Here is a 22070-nt window from a genome sequence, read left to right on the forward strand (position 1 = left end):
AAATAAACACTGACAAAAACTATACTATAAAACTATATATATTTTAGGGCTGGACAATATGACAATATGATATATATAACATTGATATAAGTGATTACGCGGATTTAAACCTACCTATATTGTAGTTATATAAAATATTATACATATAAATGTCAGGAAACACGACTCCTGGCTGTATGTCAATATCCATGGATTAGGTTTATTTGACAAGTTGTAAGAAACACTTTCGACTCCAACCTTTAGTGTAATCGTTTGTTTTACTCGCGTTTTCTCAGTTTCCCCTATTAAATCCAGTCACGCAGCAGGTTCTTTTGCCACTCAGTCCAGCTGAGGGAGCGTGCTTTCGGTGGGAAAGTGACGTCGATGCATACCCTCGCGCCACGCTGAAACGTGTGTCGCAGGCTATGACGCAAATCTTCGTTGACAGAAATGTTGAAATTTAATATTATACACATTTTTACAGCATTGGAAAGCATTAAGAATGTGTCATGTTTGTCCTCCTACAGAAACCATATGAAAACAAAAAATATTTTTCCATTTTCATACATTTTTGAAAAAGCTCCAGGGAGCCACTAGAGGAGCGCTAAAGAGCCGCACGCGGCTTTAGAGCCGCGGGTTGCCGACCACCGATCTAACCCCATACTCCAGTCCACATAATCATTTGTAATGAACTAGTTTATTAATAGATTATTAAAAAACGTTAAAGAAATTGTGAGCAGTTTCTGGACCTAAAATGTACATTTGACCATATAATAAAGTAATAGTCAACTCATATGTGTCACAGAACCCTTGTTTCCCTGGACTTCAATTCCCAAGATCCTCCTGTTCTCCACACCTGCACTCACTTCCCTCGTCAGCTCCTCATCAGCACTCATCACCTGCACCTGGACTCTATTGTCTGCACTCCCATATATTGCACTCACTCCCTTCACTCCTCGTCCGTTCTCTGTTGTGTTAAGGTTATGTTTGGTGTTTCCTTGCCTTTGTTTGATTAAAGCTCTATGTTATTGTGGAAATCCGTATCTGCCTCATCTCTACACCACCATACCGTAACAGAAGAACGGACCAAAGACGACCGGATTTTCCACAAAAAAAAAAAAGATGGAGACTTTCCCTGGCTTCCTGGCTCGTGCTCCTCCTATGCCTCTCATCCATCTGTCGGCCGGCGATCGCCTCATCGGGCTCCTGCAGGTTGGTCGTTCGCTGGAGAGGTATGTGGAGGAGTTCGTTGAGCTCGCTTATGTGTCTGACTGGCCTGAAGCAGTTTTGATCTCCCTGTTTCTGGATGGACTAGATGATGACACCATCCGTTTTAGTGAACCCGATTATCGTTTCTCCTTAAGCGAAACCATAAATTCCATTTTGTGGTTAAATGATTCCAAATTTATCGTTGATTGGGTTCAGGATGGGTGTCTGTCTCTAGTCCATCCAGAGACACGGTTGGCCGGGCCAGTCAGTCAACCTCCGGCTTCCTCCGCATACCCCTCCAGCGAACTCCCTGCCTGCCCCACACGGAACCCACAATCCTCAACTGGGTCCCGTAAGCGGAGGAGGAGGAAGCAAGCCGCTCCAGTATCTCCAGAGCCCGCTCCAGTCTCTCCAGAGCCCGCTCCAGTCTCTCCAGAGCCCGCTCCAGTCTCTCCAGAGCCCGCTCCAGTCTCTCCAGAGCCCGCTCCAGTCTCTCCAGAGCCCGCTCCAGTCTCTCCAGAGCCCGCTCCAGTCTCTCCAGAGCCCGCTCCAGTCCCCACAGAGCCAGCTCCAGTGCCTGTGGGGATTTTAATTGTATTTGAGGGGATGAACGAGCCCGCTCCAGCCCTTTCCGAGCCTGCAGCTCCAACCCTGTGCGAGCCACCAAGTGAGGTGGCCTGGCTTATAGACTTTTGGACAGAGCCAAGTTCTCCAGTCTCCGCCGAGCCAAGTTCTCCAGTCTCCGCCGAGCCAAGTTCTCCAGTCTCCGCCGAGCCAAGTTCTCCAGTCTCCGCCGAGCCAAGTTCTCCAGTCTCCGCCGAGCCAAGCTCTCCAGTCTCCGCCGAGCCAAGCTCTCCAGTCTCCGCCGAGCCAAGCGCTCCAGTCTCCGCCGAGCAAGCCGCTCCAGTCTCCGCCGAGCAAGCCGCTCCAGTCTCCGCCGAGCAAGCCGCTCCAGTCTCCGCCGAGCAAGCCGTTCCAGTCTCCGCCGAGCAAGCCGCTCCAGTCTCCGCCGAGCAAGCCGCTCCAGTCTCCGCCGAGCAAGCCGCTCCAGTCTCCGCCGAGCAAGCCGCTCCAGTCTCCGCCGAGCAAGCCGCTCCAGTCTCCGCCGAGCTAGCCGCTCCAGTCTCCGCCGAGCAAGCCGCTCCAGTCTCCGCCGAGCAAGCCGCTCCAGTCTCCGCCGAGCAAGCCGCTCCAGTCTCCGCCGAGCAAGCCGCTCCAGCCGCCGCCGAGCAAGCCGCGCCAGTCTCCGCCGCCGAGCAAGCAGCGCCAGTCTCCGCCGCCGAGCAAGCAGCGCCAGTCTTCGCCGCCGAGCAAGCAGCGCCAGTCTCCGCCACCGAGCCCTTCATTATGAACTTTGTAAAGACTGTTTTCCCTCCCTGCCTCCCTCTCCCGCCTCCTCCCATTTATGTATACACTGAACCTTCACCTCTAGCCCCCTCGCCCAGATCTCCACCTCGGACCTCTGGGCGATTACCGTCACCCCGGCTCCAACCTCCCTCTGCTCCACCGTTGTCCATCAGGCCACTAGTCTCACCAGTCTCCATCCTGCCTCCGCTCACACCTTGGTCCCTCGTCTGCCTGCCTTCCCCTCTGGACTGCACTCCTCCGTCTCCGCTCCGTCCCTCCGTCCCTCAGTTCCAGTTGGCCTCCTCACTCCCCCCGGTGTTCACTTTGTTGTCTGTCATCCTTGTTCTACTGCGGCCTTCTGGAGCCCCGGCTGCGCTTCGGTCGGCGGAGCCTTCGGTTCCGCCATCACCCGCCAGTCCTTCAGCGACGCCTGGGCTCAACGCCTCGAAGGCTTCGGCTCCTGACCCACCATGGCTGCCCGCTGCACCTGACCCGCCATGGCTGCCCGCTGCACCTGACCCGCCATGGCTGCCCGCTGCACCTGACCCGCCATGGCTGCCCGCTGCACCTGACCCGCCATGTATGCCCGCTGCATGGCTGCCCGCTGCACCTGACCCGCCATGGCTGCCCGCTGCACCTGACCCGCCATGGCTGCCTTCAGCCCCTGACCCGCCATGGCTGCCTTCAGCCCCTGACCCGCCATGGCTGCCTTCAGCCCCTGACCCGCCATGGCTGCCTTCAGCCCCTGACCCGCCATGGCTGCCTTCAGCCCCTGACCTGCCATGGCTTTTGAACCTGCCCTGGAGACCTCCACTCCAGTTTGCTCCTCCCCCTGCACCAGCTTGAGGTCTCCAGGGCGCCCGCCCCCCTCCCGGTTGTTTCATCTACGGCGCGAGGACGCGCCTACCGGGAGGGGGGGGTAATGTCACAGAACCCTTGTTTCCCTGGACTTCAATTCCCAAGATCCTCCTGTTCTCCACACCTGCACTCACTTCCCTCGTCAGCTCCTCATCAGCACTCATCACCTGCACCTGGACTCTATTGTCTGCACTCCCATATATTGCACTCACTCCCTTCACTCCTCGTCCGTTCTCTGTTGTGTTAAGGTTATGTTTGGTGTTTCCTTGCCTTTGTTTGATTAAAGCTCTATGTTATTGTGGAAATCCGTATCTGCCTCATCTCTACACCACCATACCGTAACAATATGCTTTATTTTATATTTTGTTTGATAATGTCAGATAAAACTCTTACTTTGATAAAGGCTGAAGTTTTGCCTGAGATATTATACTGTAGGTGATCACAACACTTATATAAATTGTAAATTCCTGTAAAATACTATGTTAAATGAAGTGTAAACATGAACCATGTTCTGCTGTACCTCTTAAACGTGCCCAGAAAGCGTGTTGTTCCTTTATTCTCTGAGAATAATTATTGTGTTAGAAGACTGAAGATCACAGGCTGTCATGATGTCTATGTGTCTTAAATACCATGTTTTACCCTGAGGGCAAAACCCCAGACTGCTCACTGTTGTGAAAAACCTGAATTGTCAGAATTGGTTTATCTTCATGGTTTTTCTCAGTTTGTCCCTATCTTGTCTTAAAGTAATCTCATTTTATATTTTGGTGCCTAACTTAAGCATTCCTCAAGTCCTTTATTTTTGAAATACATTTGTTTAATGTTTTTGTTGTCTTGATAAGTACTATAAGTCGAGTAGCATAATGCGCTTAAACTGTCAAATACATACAAAAGTATGTCAAAACCAGTGGCACAGGCAATCTTGGCGAGTAACGTTATACAGATAAACACAGTTAAATAGCTAAGAAAGTGAACCCATGTTGTGTGTAACAGCATTGGGTCCGTTGAACACCATTCATAAACTCTTAAAGGGACAGCAGTCCAATATTCCTGCTGCTGTCTGTCATGTTAATCAAAGAACAAAAGACTGAATACGTTTTATAACTTTAATGGTAAGAATTGATCTGTATTAATATTTACAATAAAGACTACAGAAATTAATGTAACCAATGTAAAATAACACTGAATGTGTCATTTTACATTTGATTACTTTAATTTCTGTAGTATTTCTTACCTGAATAGAAACCCAGTTAACCCCAAAAAACTTAGTTTCATAGCTCTCTTTATTCTGTTGCATTTATTTGAGCTGTTTATATTTTATTACTGACTTTTACTTGTTTGTTTTTTTTTAATGAAAATAAAACTTTGCATTAAAGAAAAGTAGATTTTTGTTTGTATATTTTGTCAATTATAGTTCTTAGAAAGAAAATCGGAATCGGCAAAAATCGGAATCGGCAAAAATCGGTATCGGCCGATCTCACTAACAAAAAATCGGAAATCGGAATCGGCCAAGAAAATTGCAATCGGTGCATCTCTACTGAATAAATAAGCTTTACATTGATGTATGGTTTGTTAGGATAGGATAATATTTGGCCAAGATACAATTATTTGAAAATCTGGAATCTGACGGTGCAAAAAAATCTAAATATTGAGAAAATCGCCTTTAAAGTTGTTCAAATGAAGTCCTTAGCAATGCATATCCACTCACAAAAATATATTTTTTGATATATTTACAGTAGGAAATTTACAAAAATCTTCATGGAACATAATCTTTACTTAATATCCTAATCATTTTTGGCATAAAAGAAAAATCAATAATTTTGACCATTACAATGTATTGTTGGCTATTGCTACAAATATACCCGTGCGATCTATGACTGGTTTTGTGGTCCAGGGTCACATATGTTCAATGAATCCATATAAGCAGCTTTACAGAAGGCAATAGTATCATTCACTTTGAGTCAGTTTAATGTTGATTCAATTCAGTTCAATAACAGTGTTGATATTGCAAAATTCTGTCCCACTTAATATTAGGTGGCCTTAACTACTACTTCAAAAAATAAGTAATGTACATCAAAAAATAAGTAATTTACTTATTGTGTTCATATTGTATAGCAAAACACTTTTGCTGCTATTGAGGTGAGATACGGGTAAAGTTAGGACAGGTTTGGTGGTATGGGTAGGTTTAAGGGTGGGTTAAGGTGTAAGGGATGGGTCAACAGTGTAATTATAAATGTAACTACAGAAATTAATTACATGTATGTATGTACACAATAAGTGCATTGTATCAAATGATTAATTTAAATGTAAGTAGTTATAGCCACGTAATATAAAGTGGGACACAATTATGAAACAAAGTCAAATCGGCTATAAAACAGCTTTGCTGAAAACCATGTCGTCATTCAGTTCAATACAGTTCAGGTTTTGTTTTCATCTATTTGTGTCAGTTCAGCAAATGAATAATATTAGTGAATATTAAGTGTCTTTTAAACCTAAACTAAGCAAGTCAAAGGCTGACCCAAATCCCATTAGGAGTTCTCCTCCTCAGTTCTTCTTTGATACCCTCTCTATGAGTAGGCCTCTTTCATAAATATAATGAACACTGTGGTTTAAGGGGGAGTACACTGGATGTAGCAGGTGAAAGACTTAAAGTGCCCTAAAATTGAACACCATTGTTTTCTATGAAAGTATGCATAGTGCCACTGCTATTTGGCATCCAACAGTGGTGCCAAGACTTCTGTAGCTACTCAAACTTCTTCCACTTCACTTAGTTCTAATTAGAGGTCTACAAAGAAGACCCGAGACCCGAGGACCCGGGACCCGACCCGGGACCCGTACGGGTTCGGGACTATATTTTAGATGGTCAGCCGGGTCCGGGTCGGGTCCTAATCTATTACTTCGGTTCCCGGGTCTGATTAACATTGTGTCTATACCCGAGCCGATCTGATTCGGAGATCACCCGGACGTGTTGGGAGTCAGTCAGCGCTGTGCGTGTTTTGTAACTTGCAAAGTATGAGCCGGGAAATAAGGTGAAGAAAAACACGCCATGTCACATGCGAGCGCACTTTCTTTCTCCTGTTGTTATAATAACATTATGCCGTCTTGTTATATCTAAAGTTTTGGTCAGACTCGGCTCAGAAATCACAGAAACTGAACTGTCACTGAACAAGCAATCGTTATTATTCAAAAGGGCAAACAGTCAAAGTTATTTTATTAGGCCTATGTGAGTCGAGTCTCGAGATACAACGAAATAATGCAAAACTGCAAAGTCGCATTTGTCATCGTGACAGCAAGTGAACTTTTAAAGCTGGAAAAATGAGTGGATTAAGCATTTCAATCGGCAAGAGTAATAAAGAGGAATAACGGATGAACTTTCTTGGCAAGTGCATCACAGTCAGGTACAAGGGAGAAAGCTATCCTACTAATATTAGGTAAGACAACACGTTTTATTTTCGCAACTTGTTTATTGACTTATTAATAGCAATTTGCTGTGGAATAGACCTATGTGTCGATCGGGTCCAGACGGGTCGGGTCGGGTTCGGGTCCAGCTTAGACGGGTCCGGGTAGTACATTTATTGCATTTCTCGGTTCTGCACGGGTTCGGGTCCAACTTTCAAAATAATAGTCGGGCTGGGTCGGTTCCGTGTAGCACATTTACGGGTCTCTTCGGGTTCGGGTATGAATTTTTGGACCCGTGAAGACCTCTAGTTCTAATCACATATTTCACAAAATTCATGTTTTCTCAAAACAAAGCCTTCAGAAATAGTTACAGTACCAAGGGACACACATAACGTAGAAAAGAAGATGCATTGTGTATAAAAGTCAAAATTTGCTAAGGGGCGATTGAATGTAACAAATCATGTAATAAACTGTCATCTTTTAAACAACATTTTATCAATTGTTGAAAATTGCTTTAATTTTTTAAGCAACTGAGAAGATAGTATTCAAACTACATTTTATAAAATTAAAGTTCATAATGTAATATACAGGAAAGGAACAAAAGGAATTTGTTTTACCAGGAAAGGAGTGGTTTTATCGCCTCTTATAACAAAAATCTTTTATTTACACCCATGAAAATCCAGATCCTATTGTAAATAATAGTGAAAAATTACTTTTTAAAACTGTTGTGTCATTATTAATCCTTAGCAGATTTAGACTCATTGGGAATTTGTCAAGTTTGTGGTTTGACAGCGCGAGCAAAGACTTGGCTATGTGTAAGTTTCGTAATAAATGTCACCATTTATAATCTTTCAGTTTTCACAGTTTTTATTTTTACCATTTTATATCAATCAAGTTCATCATTGTCACATTGTTCTATTTTTGAAGAAGTGCAAATACCTTTAAAATACCTAACATTTGTCTGTAATAATGAAGTGTTCTGTGTTTGATACATGTGCCTTTAATTCACATTATCATTTGAACAATCAGTCAATGATACTGATACCATGAACCTTGTGACATAAAACAGTTTATGCTTTATCTGAAGTGACTAAAAAATAAAGACTTGTAGTCCACAAAGTGACTTGGATATTAATTCACTAACCATTAATTCAGCTCATCCATTGAAGGAATGGTCAGAAAAATCATTTGTTAATAATTCGTTGATATGAATGCCCAAATAAGAATGTTCTTAGAAATGTACTGTTTATGTTTGTTATGTTCAAATATTTAAAAATGTCATGCAGTGTAAGGATAGCATCATGCAATAAGTAAAAACCTATTTAAAAAAAAAATTATATAGTATTAATAATAAATAGAATAAATTTCATGTTTTTGTGGCGTTGTACCACATGACATTTTACAACCTCATTAACCGTATTGACTGGGAGTGCATGGCAGGGGTGCACTCTGATATCATTTCCTGTCTTCTGTTTTGTTTCTTTTTTTGCATGCTTAGTTTGCAACTAAGAACATTTTGAGCAAGTCAAAGCTGACATCATTCCATTCTTGTGTCTATGCTTAAAAATGCTGTCTAAGTAACATGTCACAAGGTTTTGAGGTGCAGCCATAACACAATAATCAAAGCTCAATGAGTTTTCTTCATAACTGCTGCTAGAACATTGCATTCATTACTCTCAAAACTGTTTAAATGGAATAACATCCATTTCACAATGTTTTTTCCATGGCCATAAGTAGATAACATTACTAACTAAACAGAGATATCTCTTAGTGTTTCTATCGCCAATCACAACTGACTGGAAAAGGTGACCTTTACACAGATCAACTCTAGTCTTCAATGAAGATCTCGGACTAGTCAATAACAGAGTTTATCACACTAGATTCTATTTCCTGACTTCTTGGTTCAAGGAAGCTGCTGTTATTGACAGTAATGGGTTCACTCAGTCAGATCTGACTAAAACATGCTCAACTCCAAAGCTGACGTTAGACTTTGAGCTTGTTTTATAGACGGTGTCTGATAAAGATGTCTGATTCAGAAGTCTTTGAACTCTAATCTTAACAAACAAGGGAAAACAGGCAAACCTAAACTCTAAGGTCAGATTTTCACTAAGGTTGACTTCTCTTGTGAAATTGAAAGCGGACACCGTTTCATTCCATCTGGAGTTCAGTTCCAGTAATTCTGCATGCTCCATCATGTGGCTAGAGTGTGGTCAATTACTTGCCAGCTACAAAAGACACTGGTATTAAAAAATCAGCCCGTTTCTGGAAACAGAAACATTCCTGAGCCGCCTGGAGCAAGTCATAGCAACTGGCCTCCTGTAGGAGCGTCAGTGTGATGCACAGCAACGCTAGATTCACACAGACAGCCTTATACTCATGCCGCTTGCTGGATTTAAAGGAATATTTAATTTACTCACCATTGCCCCAATTCTGTATGACTGACTTTCTTCTGTGGAACTCAAAAGGAGATCTTGTCCTCTGAAGCCATATGTTCTCTGTGTGAAAAGCACATCAAAATAAAACTTTTCACAGAAATCTTCATTTGCATTTCTAAATTTGGTGTGTTGCGATTTGGCATCGTTGTGAAACCTGCCACAACACGTTTTGACTTACCATATTTGAATATATGCAACTGCGAAATGGATGAGAGAGCTGTGGAGGAGGGGAATAAATTTCAATGAAAATTACTTCATTTTAGATGTGTTCTTTTAAAAAGCTATTATATAGCTTGAGAGGATGAATATAGCGCACAAGTCATATTTTGTTTTGACAGCGTCCATCTTGTAAAACTCGTTTGCATTTGAGAGGAATTCCTCTCTTTGGTCATCTTTTGGTCAATTGAAGGACTTTGGCTCTGTTCTGAGACTGACATCATGTCCTCCTGCAACTGATGATTGCACTGATGATAAGCCTATATTGGAAACAGCCTTGTCATCCTAGATGCCAGTCAAGTTAATAGGTCAGATGTCAGTATAATGCATGTAAGTTTAACTGTGGTTTGTTCTTGCAGGGAGAAGCGTTTGATCGTGTCGGCAGCTCCTCTGCACATGCACAGAGTGTTGCCAAAGCCAAGTACGAGTTTCTCTTTGGAAAGACCGAAGACACAAGCTCATCAGATAGCGGTACTTTTATGTTCTTGCATACTTTTACTTATATGATTATTGTGTGTGTTGTATTACTAGTAAATTTAAACTGTATGAAACACTTCATTTTCTTCATTTCTTTATCACTTCTGTTTGTGATGCTATATTTTCCTCTGCTTACATCCTTTTCTTCTAAATGTGTGACATCTGTGTTGTTCTTCATAACATAGTCATTAAAAACACTGAAAAATGGTAACATCTAAACTAACTTATTTTTATTAAAAAATATTATTTAACATTACTGAATAAACCCAAATACATCCATCTATACCAACAAAACAATTTTTTATGTGTTAAATCAGATAGAAATAGCTCTTCAAGGGGTAGTTCACCAAAAAATGAAAATTATCCCATAATTTACTCACCCTCAAGCCATCCTAGGTGTATAAGACTATCTTCTTTCAGATGAACACAAATGGAGTTATATTAAAAAAAAAGAATCCTGACTCTTCCCAGCTTTATAGTGGTAGGAAATGGCGCTCATGATTTTGAATCCCAAAAAAGTGCATCCATCCATTAGGGGTGTTGAAATGAAATGTCACGGAATTGAATCGAATCGAATCGAATCGAATCATTGACATGATAATCATAATCGAATTTAATCCTGAGACCAGCGATGATTCACACCCCTACCATCCATCATAAAAGTAATCCATATGGCTCCAGGGGGTTAATAAAGGCCATCCGAAGCAAAGTGATGGGATTTGTAAGAAAAATAACCATATTTAAAACTTTATAAATGAAAATAACTAGCTTATTTAAGGTAACAATTGCAAGTTGCCACTCTGTAGCAAACATAATATTTTTTTAAATAATAACAATACATAGTCCTCATACACAATGCACTTTTGAGAGAGGCAACCAATTTCAGAGTAAATCCCTTAATTGTCATCAACATGAGTCACTCCCAAAATTGCGATTACTGATGCAGTGATAATTATAGCAACAGGTTCAGTTGAACCTGTTTAATTTCCACTATTTTTAACCTATACCTAAGGCATATTATCCAGCCAACGCATTGTGTCTGTCATTTTTTAGTAAACCACTGTTGACTCAATAAGCTGCTGCTGGTAAACAGCATTTTTTTTTTTTTCAGTGGTGCTATTATAACGCTTCTTTGGGCTTGTTTTTTCATGTAAGTTGCTTATGAAAATTACGAGTTATTGTGAGGCTTATTTCCAGAATACAGTCATGTATTTGAGTTTATTTTGGTGAGAAAAGTGGCTTGTTTTGTCAGACCCAGCTTTTCTGGCAACACTGGTCTTTCAAGATAGTAATGAATGGGATTCCCCTAAGCCCACAGGGCTCATGGGAGAAACTTTGGTGAGAGAGACTGTCTCAAAAAAAGATTCAGTGATGAGACATACCTTTGTTTTCTAGCATCTAATGGCATCCATTTTTGAGCTGCCTTTGTCAAAAAGAGAGTGACATCACTGCATTATTATCTAGTTGTTCAGATTTTATATAAATTTATATAAATTGTCAGTGATGTAATTGGGTTGTGTAATGTGGATATAAAGACATAATTGATTGAACTGTGCATACAGAACGGGATTAAACTCTCAGTAAAGGAGTGACAAATGTGTTGACCTGCTGTGTGTTTTAAGCACCACACACAAGACACGCTTCTCCACGATATTAGTCTTTCTGTATCACTGGTGTGTCACACTTCAGTGGCAACAGCAGTCATGATGAAACCTGTTTCAGAAGTAAATGTGAGTCACAAAGCTCATAGATTACTGGCTCACAGTTTCCTTGTACTTCTACAAATAACACAGTAACAGAGCACAGCAGTGACCTTACATCCCAATTCATATTATCTACTATGCACTTGAAGCAAAGCTTTTTAAACTGGACTCTAAGGACCGCCAGTGAATCTCGTCTGTCTGCCTTTCTGTCTGTCTGTCTGTCTGCCTGCCTGTCTCTCTTTGCCTGTGTGTCTGCCTGTCCACTGTAAGAAGGGCCATTGCACAAATAAACCTTGTGCAGAGCTGTTTAAGTAAAAAAAAAAAATCTATTTTTTCATGAGTCTGAATAAATACAGACTCAGACTAATAATAGTGATTATTATTATTATTTACATATTTCTGGTACATTTTTCTGGTAATGTTATGGAGAGAAAAAATGGATATAGATATAAATGCACTGAGTGATAGATGATATCAAAACAAATTAAGGTAATAATAATAATATCTGGGCACTACAGGATTTTAGGCCAGTCATTACAACGATCGCACACAGCTCTCTAGGTTAGGCAGTCACTCCACCACCGCCAATGAACATAACCAACAGACCACACAGATTTATCATTTTAAACCTAACAAACTTTTTTGTGACTGTGCTGTTTTTCTTTACAATAAATGCCACCGACTTTAATATTTTATATCTTTTGACATTCAGACATTTTTAAGTGTGCCTAATCTTAATCTCACACACTGAACTGTAAGAGCTGTATTGTAAGCTTGATTAGAGTACATTTTCATTCAGTCTGTTAAATCAAGTCAAATGCTGCCACCTGGTGAAAAGAGTTTTAGCAGTTCTGAACAAATATGACTCATCTGCATGTTGACCAAAAATGAAAATTCTGTCATTAAGTACACACCCCTCATTCCGTTCCACACCCGTAAGACCTCGTTCATCTTCGGAACACAAATTAAGATATTTTTCATAAAATCCAATGGCTCAGTGAGGCCTGCATTGCCAGCAAGACAATTAACACTTTCAGTGCACAGAAAGCTACTAAAGACGTATTTAAAACAGTTCATGTGACTGCAGTGGTTCAGCCTTAATGTTATGAAGCGACGAGAGAACTTTTTGTGTGCCAAAAAACAAAATAATGACTTTATTCAACTATATCTAGTGATGGGGGATTTTAAAACACTGCTTCATGAAGCTTTGAAGCTTTACAAATCTTTTGTTTCGAATCAGTGGTTCGGAGCGTGAATCAAACTGCCAAAGTCACGTGATTTCAGTAAAGCCGGGGACACACCTAACGATGAGCTGAAACATTCTAAGACTGAACTGAACACACATACCGATTGTTTCCTTCGACTGGAGCCGATTTATATACTCACACATGGAATTTGAACACCGACTGTAATCGCAGACTGAATGCAACTGGCTCTGACTGGACGCGTTTGAGCGCGATCAGTCATAAGTATCAATTTACATTCATAATCGGCCTTACAATCGTTAAGTGTGTGCGCGGTGTTTTGAAATTTCAATGGTTCACCACTGGGGGCGTGGCTTTGGCAGGTTTTTTTTTTTTTTTTTTTTTACTTTTTCTGTAATGAGCAAGTTTTTAATTTCTGAATTAAAATTAATTTTTATCATTTTGAAATAGCATAAAGTAAAATATGTCAGGATAATACAGTTGTCCTGATATCATAGAAAAGTTCTCAATTTATTATGAAAAGAAAATCTTAAGTTTGGCATAATCTTTCATTGTTATTTCTTTGAGGTGAAAAATACTAATTAATAAAATAAAACGTTTGTCTGTCAAATTAGAATCATTTGGTGAAACCAAAATGCAGATTGTCAGCCAACAAGTCTTAAAATATCTAATAATTTGACCTTTTTGACCTTTTTATGACAAGGAAAGGTTTGTTCAGGTCTTAAAACTATCATGTGGTACAACCCTTAAAAACATTTATAAATTTAATAATGCATGATATTTTAAAAAAAACCAGAACAGTATATTTATTTTTATGAGGATCTGCTTCAGAAACATATCAGACTTGTCTATGAAATAATTGAACATAAAAATAGGAAACACCTAACACACGACTGTTCTAAACACACATGCAGAATAAAACAGACATTTTCTTTGAATTCCTTTATAGAATCAGCGTTATAGACACGTTTTTCTTTATTTTAGGTGGAAAACTGTACTTTAATGTCAAACCACTGTATTTTCAGTGCTGCATTTTCAATTGGTTGTGCAAGTAAACTTTTTTGTTGTTGTTGTTGCATAATTCAGAATTGACTGTTATTATTGACCGTACCAGCAAGTTCTTAACACTCAACCAAACTTCATGAATGGTAACTCTGAAAATTACATGATTAAAATAAAAAGATGCGCACAGTGTTTAACAGGAAAAATGAATTGTAACACTTGTCTGCTTGATGCCACGCTATGATCTACCAAAAATGTTTGCTTTTCTTTTGTATACATGAAATGCCACTACCAGCTGTGCTTTTTCTCTTTCTTTTGTTGTCCATCCTCCCTTCTGCTGGTTTTGAGTCAGACAGTCTCACTCCACTTAACTTGATTTTATAGCACTCTTATTGATCTCTGTTCTTCATTTTTTGGTTTCTCAGTCACCTCTCCGACCCAAGCGAAACCAGAAACCGGCTCAGGTCTTGAGGACGATGACATTGATGAGACGTCACTCTTCCAGGAGATTGACAAGGAGCTGTCGAACCTATTGAGTGGCCTGACCGCTCGGAGCCAGCATGCTGCGGCCGAACAGGGCTCGACGTCAGGAGATGCCAGCGCCTCACCCATGATCCCCTGCAACGGACAAAGCGCAACCTCGCCGTTACAAGTGGATATGGCCAAGCAGGGCCTAGACCTTCAGAACGGCCAGTCTGAGTTAGCAGGAGACTCTCTCCTGACGTCTGGTCTGCTGTTCGACTCGTGGTGCGAGGCGCTCATAAAGGATCCTAGCTCAGTTATGGCGGCTGCAAACGAGCTGAGCTGCTTCAGCGCTGGGCCCGTGCGGGACCCTAGGAATGCATCGGCCAGCCAAAATAAACCTGACGCCAGCCCCACTCCAGTTGCAGTGCACACAGAGCCATCCGTAGAGGTGCCCTCCCAAGAAAATGCTGGAAAAGAGACGGAGGGCAAGAGGGCAGGGTCACCCTCTCCTAGTATGTCGGACGACCCCTCAGAAGAACTCATAGACGAGTCTCTAGAGGAATCCAATAAAATCCTGGCTGAGATCCCGGGCATCTTCAGCGGCTTTCTGGAAGGGGGCAAACTGCGGGACAAGCCACCAAAAAAGCTGCGGTTTGTGGAAAGCAAGGCAGAGAGTCTAGTGAATGGAGAGATGCAAAACGGAACACGCCAGAGCTGCAGCGTGGAAGAGGAAGTGACTCAGGACTGTCAGCATACAGAAGCCACAGGAGCGCCACAGGGGCGTGCGACTAGACCCGATCACAGACCAACAGAAAACGACTCAGACAGGTACGGTACCTCTTCATTGCGATCCTTCACTTGCCAAAAGGTCAGTAGATAGTAGAGTGACATCGATAATCAGCATGACTGTTACTTTTCGCAGATATTCACACTTTTCTTTTTTTAAATTCTAAAAAATAGTAGCCACTTGTGGCATTAAACCGGTGTGCGTTCAACAGGAAACAACCGTGTTCACGGGTAAATTAACTCCTTATATTTTTATTATTATCAAGGTAACTACATAATTATTTTTATAACTGTTTTATGACAGCATTTTGAGCTATTCATATTTTATTAATACTTTTTAAATAGTTTTTACTCTATGTGAGAAATCTGAAATAAATGATGAATAAAAAAGGGAGTCTGTGGTTTTCCTGTGGAATTCTTTTAACTGTTGCCCCATGTTGATTTATTTTAAGCGGGTTAAAGGTTTGACATATTTCATAAATTTTATTTTCATTTTTATTTCATTTTTGACTGAAAAGTTTGTATTGAAGTATTTCAACCATTTTATATTTTACCCATTTTTGATTAGCCATTGGACTAGTTTTTTTTTCTGCAGACCTGGCAACCCTAATTATCAGACACTTTATCATTAAAATAATCAGTATTGAATTTCTTTCTCTATTTAATAGCAATTAAGCTTATTATTATACATTTAGTGAAGGTTTTGGGCATTTTTAAATTAACACAATAACATTTTCTCAATAGACAGCATCTAAAACACTCGGAGCATTAGGCAGCAACTCATATTTGATGTTTGTAGTATTAAACTGAAAAATTAGTGTATTTATAATCTGCATTTTTCTTGACTTGTTTGCCATTTTGAAATGGTTATTTCTCTGATGTCACATTGCATTTTGGTATTGCCACAATCTAGAAGGCAGTATAATTTTGCTGTCTACCTTTTAATGAATAGCCGTCATGTCAGGAGCACAGCCATGATGCCCATGTAGGCAGCTCACTGAGGATACTACAAGCTGTCTAGAATGAGAGTCACACAGCTGCACCTTACATAGTGTTCAAGCATGTTGTTCATCAGTTAATCTAGTTACTTTATATATATTCAGTTCTGTAATGTTTGCGATTATGGCTTTCACTTCCTTTATCCTTTCTGCTTGGTCTTCGTAAGAAATGATCAAGCACAATAGAGGAAGCATTGTGTTCACTTTCAGCTGCTAAGAGGAATAAGGTTTGTGGCTTTATAATGGAATCATGCATTTTTACTTCCTGTGGGTGATGCTCATTTGTCAAGAACAAATATAGATCATAATTAATCATTGCATATTGAAAACAAAGCTTATTTTGTTTTTTGTTTTTGCATTGTCATGGCAATTAACATTTGCTGTACAACATGTAATTATGTGGATCTTAATAAAAATCATTAAAAAATACTGTATTACAGTAATAAGAATCTAAAGGGGAAAACTAAATGCTTAATGGAAATGATAGTTTGAGAGGAAATGTGCATAATTCATGAATTATTGATCATGGATTCTCTGACAAGGGCTTAAAATGTACTCCTCAAGTAGGAAATGAAACGTATGTCATAATGCCAACTTCCGTTTATATCTTCCTGTTCAGTCTCACACTGTGTGCTGTGCTGTTATTGAGATACGTTTGTCTGTTTCAGGACTTCTGAAGGTAAATCTGCTGCAGGTGAGAGTGACGCCACAGATGTCTTCAGCTGCCAGTTTGAGAACATCCTGGAGTCGGAGCGTCTGCGGGCGACTCTTTACAGTAGCATGGACTCGCTGGACACCCTCTCCACCCCTGCACCTGAACCCACTTCTCAAACCGCTCCAGAGCCCTCCTTTGCCTTCGACATTCCCCTCACTCCCATGATTCAGCAGCGACTCAAAGACAGAAGTCTGTTCCTGGATCCTGGCGCGCCGGGCCTGTGCTCTGACACTGAGGTGCTGAGCGTCACCACCATAAAGGAGAGCGGAAGGGCAGCTCTGGAGGTGACCTCATCGTTTCTCTCAGCGGGAGCAGCTCTAGCTAACGGCGTAAACCAGAGAGACTGGCTGCAGGGCTGTTTAAGGTAAGACCATACAGTTCACTTTATAAAAAGGCTGCAAGAATGGACGACAACTCTTTTTGACTTTGTCATGGTTGCAAAAATTGTTGCTATGTAGCATTTTTAGCACTGGGCATAGTTTCATTAATGTTGTTTTGCTGAAGAGCTTGTGTGAGAGAGAAAACATGGAGGCTTGAGTTGATTATATGGCGCCCTCTGCTGATAAGTCTCATCAGTTGCACTTACGTGCTCAGACCAGGGTTATTAGAACCATCAAAAAACTTTAAATTGTCACTTTAAATAAAATTTTATATATATATATATATATATATATATATATATACATATATATCAGGCATAACATCATGATCACTGACAGGTTAAGTGAATAACACTGATTATCTCTTCATCACGGCACCTGTTAGTGGGTGGAATCTATTAGGCAGCAAGTGAACATTTTGTCCTCAAAGTTGATGCAAGCAGGAAAAATGAGCAAGCGTAAGGATTTGAGTGAGATTGACAAGGGCCAAATTGTGATGGCTAGACGACTTGGTCAGAGCATCTCCAAAACTGCAGCTCTTGTGGGGTGTTCCTGGTCTGCAGTGGTCAGTATCTACCAAAAGTGGTCCAAGGAAGGAACAATGGTGAACTGGCGACAGGATCATGGGTGGCCAGGGCTCACTGATGCATGTGGGGAGTGAAGGCTGGCCCGTGTTGTCCGATCCAACAGACGAGCTGCTGTAGCTCAAATTGCTCAAGAAGTTAATGCTGGTTCTGATAGAAAGGTGTCAGAATACACAGTGCATCACAGTTTGCTGCGTATGGGATCAGAACTGGACCACGGAGCAATGGAATAAGGTGGCCTGGTCTGATGGATCACGTTTTCTTTTACATCACGTGGATGGCTGGGTGTGTGTGCATCGCTTACCTGGGGAACACATTGCACCAGGATGCACTATGGGAAGAAGGCAACCGGCTTCAGGCAGTGTGATGCTTTGGGCAATGTTCTGCTGGGAAACCTTGGGTCCTGCCATCCATGTGGATGTTACTTTGACACGTACCACCTACCTAAGCATTGTTGCAGACCATGTACACCCTTTCATGGAAACGGTATTCCCTGGTGGCTGTGGCCTCTTTCAGCAGGATAATGCGCCCTGCCACAGAGGAAAAATGGTTCAGGAATGGTTTGAGGAGCACAACAACAAGTTTAAGGTATTGACTTTTCCTCCAAATACCCCAGATCTCAATCTAATCGAGCATCTGTGGGATGTGCTGAACAAACAAGTCAGATCCATGGAGGCTCCACCTCGCAACTTACAGGACTTAAAGGATCTGCTACTAACATCTTGGTGCCGGATACCACAGCACACCTTCAGGGGTCTAGTGGAGTCCATGCCTCAATGGGTCAGGGCTGTTTTGGCAACAAAATGGGACCAACGAAATATTAGGAAGGTGGTCATAATGTTATGCCTGATCGTGTGTGTAAATACATATATATATATATATTTTATTTCATGACTCAGGAGGGACCCCTTCGTGAAATGTAGGGAGAGATTTGAAGAAAGAATGCTGAAAGAGAGAAGGTCAGAGGAATATTACTGGAAAAAGAAGGGTTATGATCAGGCAAGAGCTTTTGGATCCACGTTATTCTAGAAAAGTCCTGAAAACGGACACCAAGGTTGCTTTGATTCTGCTCCATATGTGAGTAACATTGGTTTTGCTATGTTTCACAGAACCAAGATATGCTGTTGTAATGTTAGCTATAGTAACGGGACAGTTTGAGTGTCATTGTCTGGAGCTGGTGAGCTGCTGGCAACTAACAACAAACTCTTGTTTGTATATACTCTTGTGTACTGTGTATTCATTTTTTGTTATTTCTTGTCATTCCTTTCATCAACTATGTTCGGTTTGGTTCTGTTCACAATATGCAAATCTGAAGTGAATATAGTTTTTGTGGATTTGGGGTAGTTATTTTTTTTGTACAATGTGGTTGTGATTCCTGTACATAACCAAAATGTGTGTGTAAAGAACAACAATATTAAACACTCGAACAATGGGATAGCGATCAGCTGCACAGAATTGAAGGAGCTCATGTGTTTTATGGCTGAGTAAATGCAGCTTATACACTTAATTAAACCTGCTGTTCACTGCATTAATTCAACCTCTCATGTGTATAATTTGATGAATCAGTGCTTATACATGGATATTTGTAGAGCACATTTGAGACCAACATGCAGCAAGACAAACACACTGTAGTAATCAGTAAACATGCATCCTCACCCGCACACTCGTCAGAAATCACGCTACATTTCCTCATCATCAGACCCATCAACCCTGCTGTTATTTATAGCTCCAGTGCAGCATCAAACTGCAGGATGCAGCCTTGTGCCCTAGAGCATGATGGATGTAAATAAAGCACATCGCTCTGTCGCTCCATTCACACACACTCGCGTGTGTTTGGCCCAGCCCCCCTCCATCCGTCCGTCCGCCCGGCCGGCCCGCAGATGGGGTAAGACGCCAGAGTTGAGCGTAGCGGCTGTAGTGATGAGACTCGCTACAGTAATGAATAAGCACAAACAGACCGCTGTGTCCTAGCAGCCCGCAGGAAACCGCACGCACCGTCTCCATGTAGGTCAGAGCCAAGCATCTGGCCGGACGGTAGGACACATCAGGAGTTCATCCACACGCACCGCCAGACGACTGTCATGGGCTCCGTAGTGTCAGGCTGCTTTTCCCAGCCGGGCCTGTCCGACGCAGAGAGTGTGTCCGTCCAGTAAGTCTTGACCTTCGGCTTGCATGACACGCTTCTTAAATGCCGTGGCGATGCACGCGGGCAGCTGCTCCTTGCGTGTGTGTGTGTGCGTGTGTGTGACTGCAGTGACGTCTCAGCAGCAGCTCTTGCGCCTGTCTTCTGTCAATGTCCTCTACAGCTGAAAGGTTGAAGCTTTCCTGTCTTTGTGTGATTCTCCCCTCCCTCTTGACTCCAGTGGGCTGATCCTGAAGCACATCATAAATGATAATAACTGTAAACACTGCTGATATTATTATGTATATAAAGTTGTTTGTATTGTAATATCATTACTCATCTACTGCTGAGTCAAGATCATAGAACTGCACTTACCTATATCCACTGTTAATTTATAACTGTATAATTTTAAGAACTAATGAACAACTCTGTCTTGAGTGTAAATTTTATTAGGAATAAAAACAGACAGGAAATTGCTTGTATCTGGGTAAAGGTGTTGTAATATTAGTGAAATTCCAGTCAAAACAAACCCTTTAAAGTGTGGTCACATTTAATGAAGTCAACAACAATAAATGTGACCATACCTTAAAGGGTTAGTTCACCCAAAAATTAAAGTTATGTCATTAATGACTCACCCTCATGTCGTTCCAAACCCGTGAGACCTCCATTCATCTTTCATTCATTTTAGATTTAGTTCGAGAGTTTTCTGTCCCTCCATTGAAAATGTATGTACGGTAGACTGTCCATGTCCAGAAAGGTAATAAAAACATCATCAAAGTAGTCCATGTGACATCAGTGGGTTAGTTAGAAGTTTTTGAAGCATCGAAAATACATTTTGGTCCAAAAATAACAAAAACTACGACTTTATTCAGCATTGTCTTCTCTTCCGGGTCTGTTGTATATATCCGCTTTCACTCCACAGTGATGCTGCTTCTTCTTCTTCTTTCCTGTTTTATGGCGGTTGGCTTATAGGTGCATTACCTCCCCCTTCTGCTCCGGACAGTGACGCGATTAAGACATCCGCGACATGCACACCTACGCACCATTTTAAAAAATATAGCAATACCAAAATACAAACAATGTAGAATAGCTTGAATATAGCGTGCGTCTCCCTCAGACTGTAAACGAAGCTCGGGCGCACTAGATACCACGTCATCAGCATCACTGTCCGGAGCAGAAGGGGGTGGTAATGCACCAATAAGCTGGAAGCCAACCGCTGATGATGTTTTTATTACCTTTCTGGACATGGACAGTATACCGTACATACATTTTCAATAGAGGGACAGAATTAATGACAGAATTTTCATTTTTGGGTGAACTAACCCTTTAAAGGTACAATATGTACAATTTTTGCAGTAAAATATCCAAAAAACAGTGTTATATATTTTGTTCAGTTGAGTACTTACAATATCCCAAATGTTTCCAACTATTTGTAAATCGTGAGAAAATCGTGATTTTAACCAAGGATACGGAACGTGTCCAGGAGTCGCCTGTCAATGGCGTCATATCCGCGTTACCCTTGGTTTCCGGTTTAATTTTATAGAAACCATGGAAACACCAAAGACACTTTAATATATTACATGTTTTATTAGACAAGGGAACAACTGTTTGGTTACATTTATAGACCTAACCCATAAATAACAAGTTTTTTTATTATTATTTCAATTAATTGAATGTTCTATAATTTAGTTCGATATGGTTCAAAATTATATTATTGGAATAGGTATGATTAATTTCATTCATTCATCAGTTTTTGAGCATATACCTGAAAATGAAATTTCTAACTTAAACTGTCATAAATCTTGAATGGTTTGCAATTTGATAACTTTTTAAAGAAGACACTTGGTAGATTATTGCAGAAGTGAAAAAAGTAAAAAAAAAAGTGAAGTTAAAAAAGTGAGTTATTATGAACAAAATTTTAAAATTTTATATGAAATATATATTTTCCAAAACATGTTTTATTCTAAAACTGTGAGAAAATCAAAGCCATAAATCTAAAAAGTTTTGCTCCAAATTTGAGGTTGATATCTTAAGATTTTGTTTGGGGTGCAGTACCAAACATTTCCACTAGATGAAATTCAATTCCCCTTCATTTCCAATGCGGGCATTTTCAGGACAATTTAACCTTTTCGAATCATGTCCAGGATGCTATGTGTTCACATAGCAAGTGTCAAAACCTTTACCAGGTTTTGT

General features: G+C 41.0%; 2 protein-coding genes across 6 annotated transcripts in view; one reads left to right on the forward strand and one right to left on the reverse strand.

Annotated features, from left to right (window-relative positions):
- sh2d4a (SH2 domain containing 4A) overlaps positions 1 to 19454 on the reverse strand; it is a 63312-nt gene extending 43858 nt beyond the window's left edge. Inside the window, exons 1-2 of one of the 2 annotated variants that reach the window (XM_048171974.1) lie at positions 19412 to 19454; positions 9207 to 9284 (exon numbers count right to left, since the gene is read on the reverse strand). The gene's annotated coding sequence lies outside the window, so the exon portion shown is untranslated. Of the gene's footprint in view, positions 1 to 9206; positions 9294 to 19411 lie in introns of those variants that run through there. The other variant, XM_048171966.1, reaches the window with a different exon arrangement.
- Positions 1 to 22070, forward strand: part of psd3l (pleckstrin and Sec7 domain containing 3, like) — a 124454-nt gene that overhangs the window by 14614 nt on the left and 87770 nt on the right. For 2 of the 4 annotated variants that reach the window (XM_048171913.1, XM_048171920.1), the window contains exons 2-4: positions 9800 to 9911; positions 14253 to 15120; positions 16745 to 17155. In XM_048171913.1, coding sequence (XP_048027870.1) covers positions 9800 to 9911; positions 14253 to 15120; positions 16745 to 17155 — 1391 coding nt within the window. Of the gene's footprint in view, positions 1 to 9799; positions 9912 to 14252; positions 15121 to 16744; positions 17156 to 19470; positions 19905 to 22070 lie in introns of those variants that run through there. The other 2 variants (XM_048171928.1, XM_048171936.1) reach the window with 2 other exon arrangements.

The sequence above is a fragment of the Megalobrama amblycephala genome, linkage group LG2 (assembly GCF_018812025.1).
Source record: "Megalobrama amblycephala isolate DHTTF-2021 linkage group LG2, ASM1881202v1, whole genome shotgun sequence".
Classification (NCBI taxonomy): Eukaryota; Metazoa; Chordata; class Actinopteri; order Cypriniformes; family Xenocyprididae; genus Megalobrama; species Megalobrama amblycephala.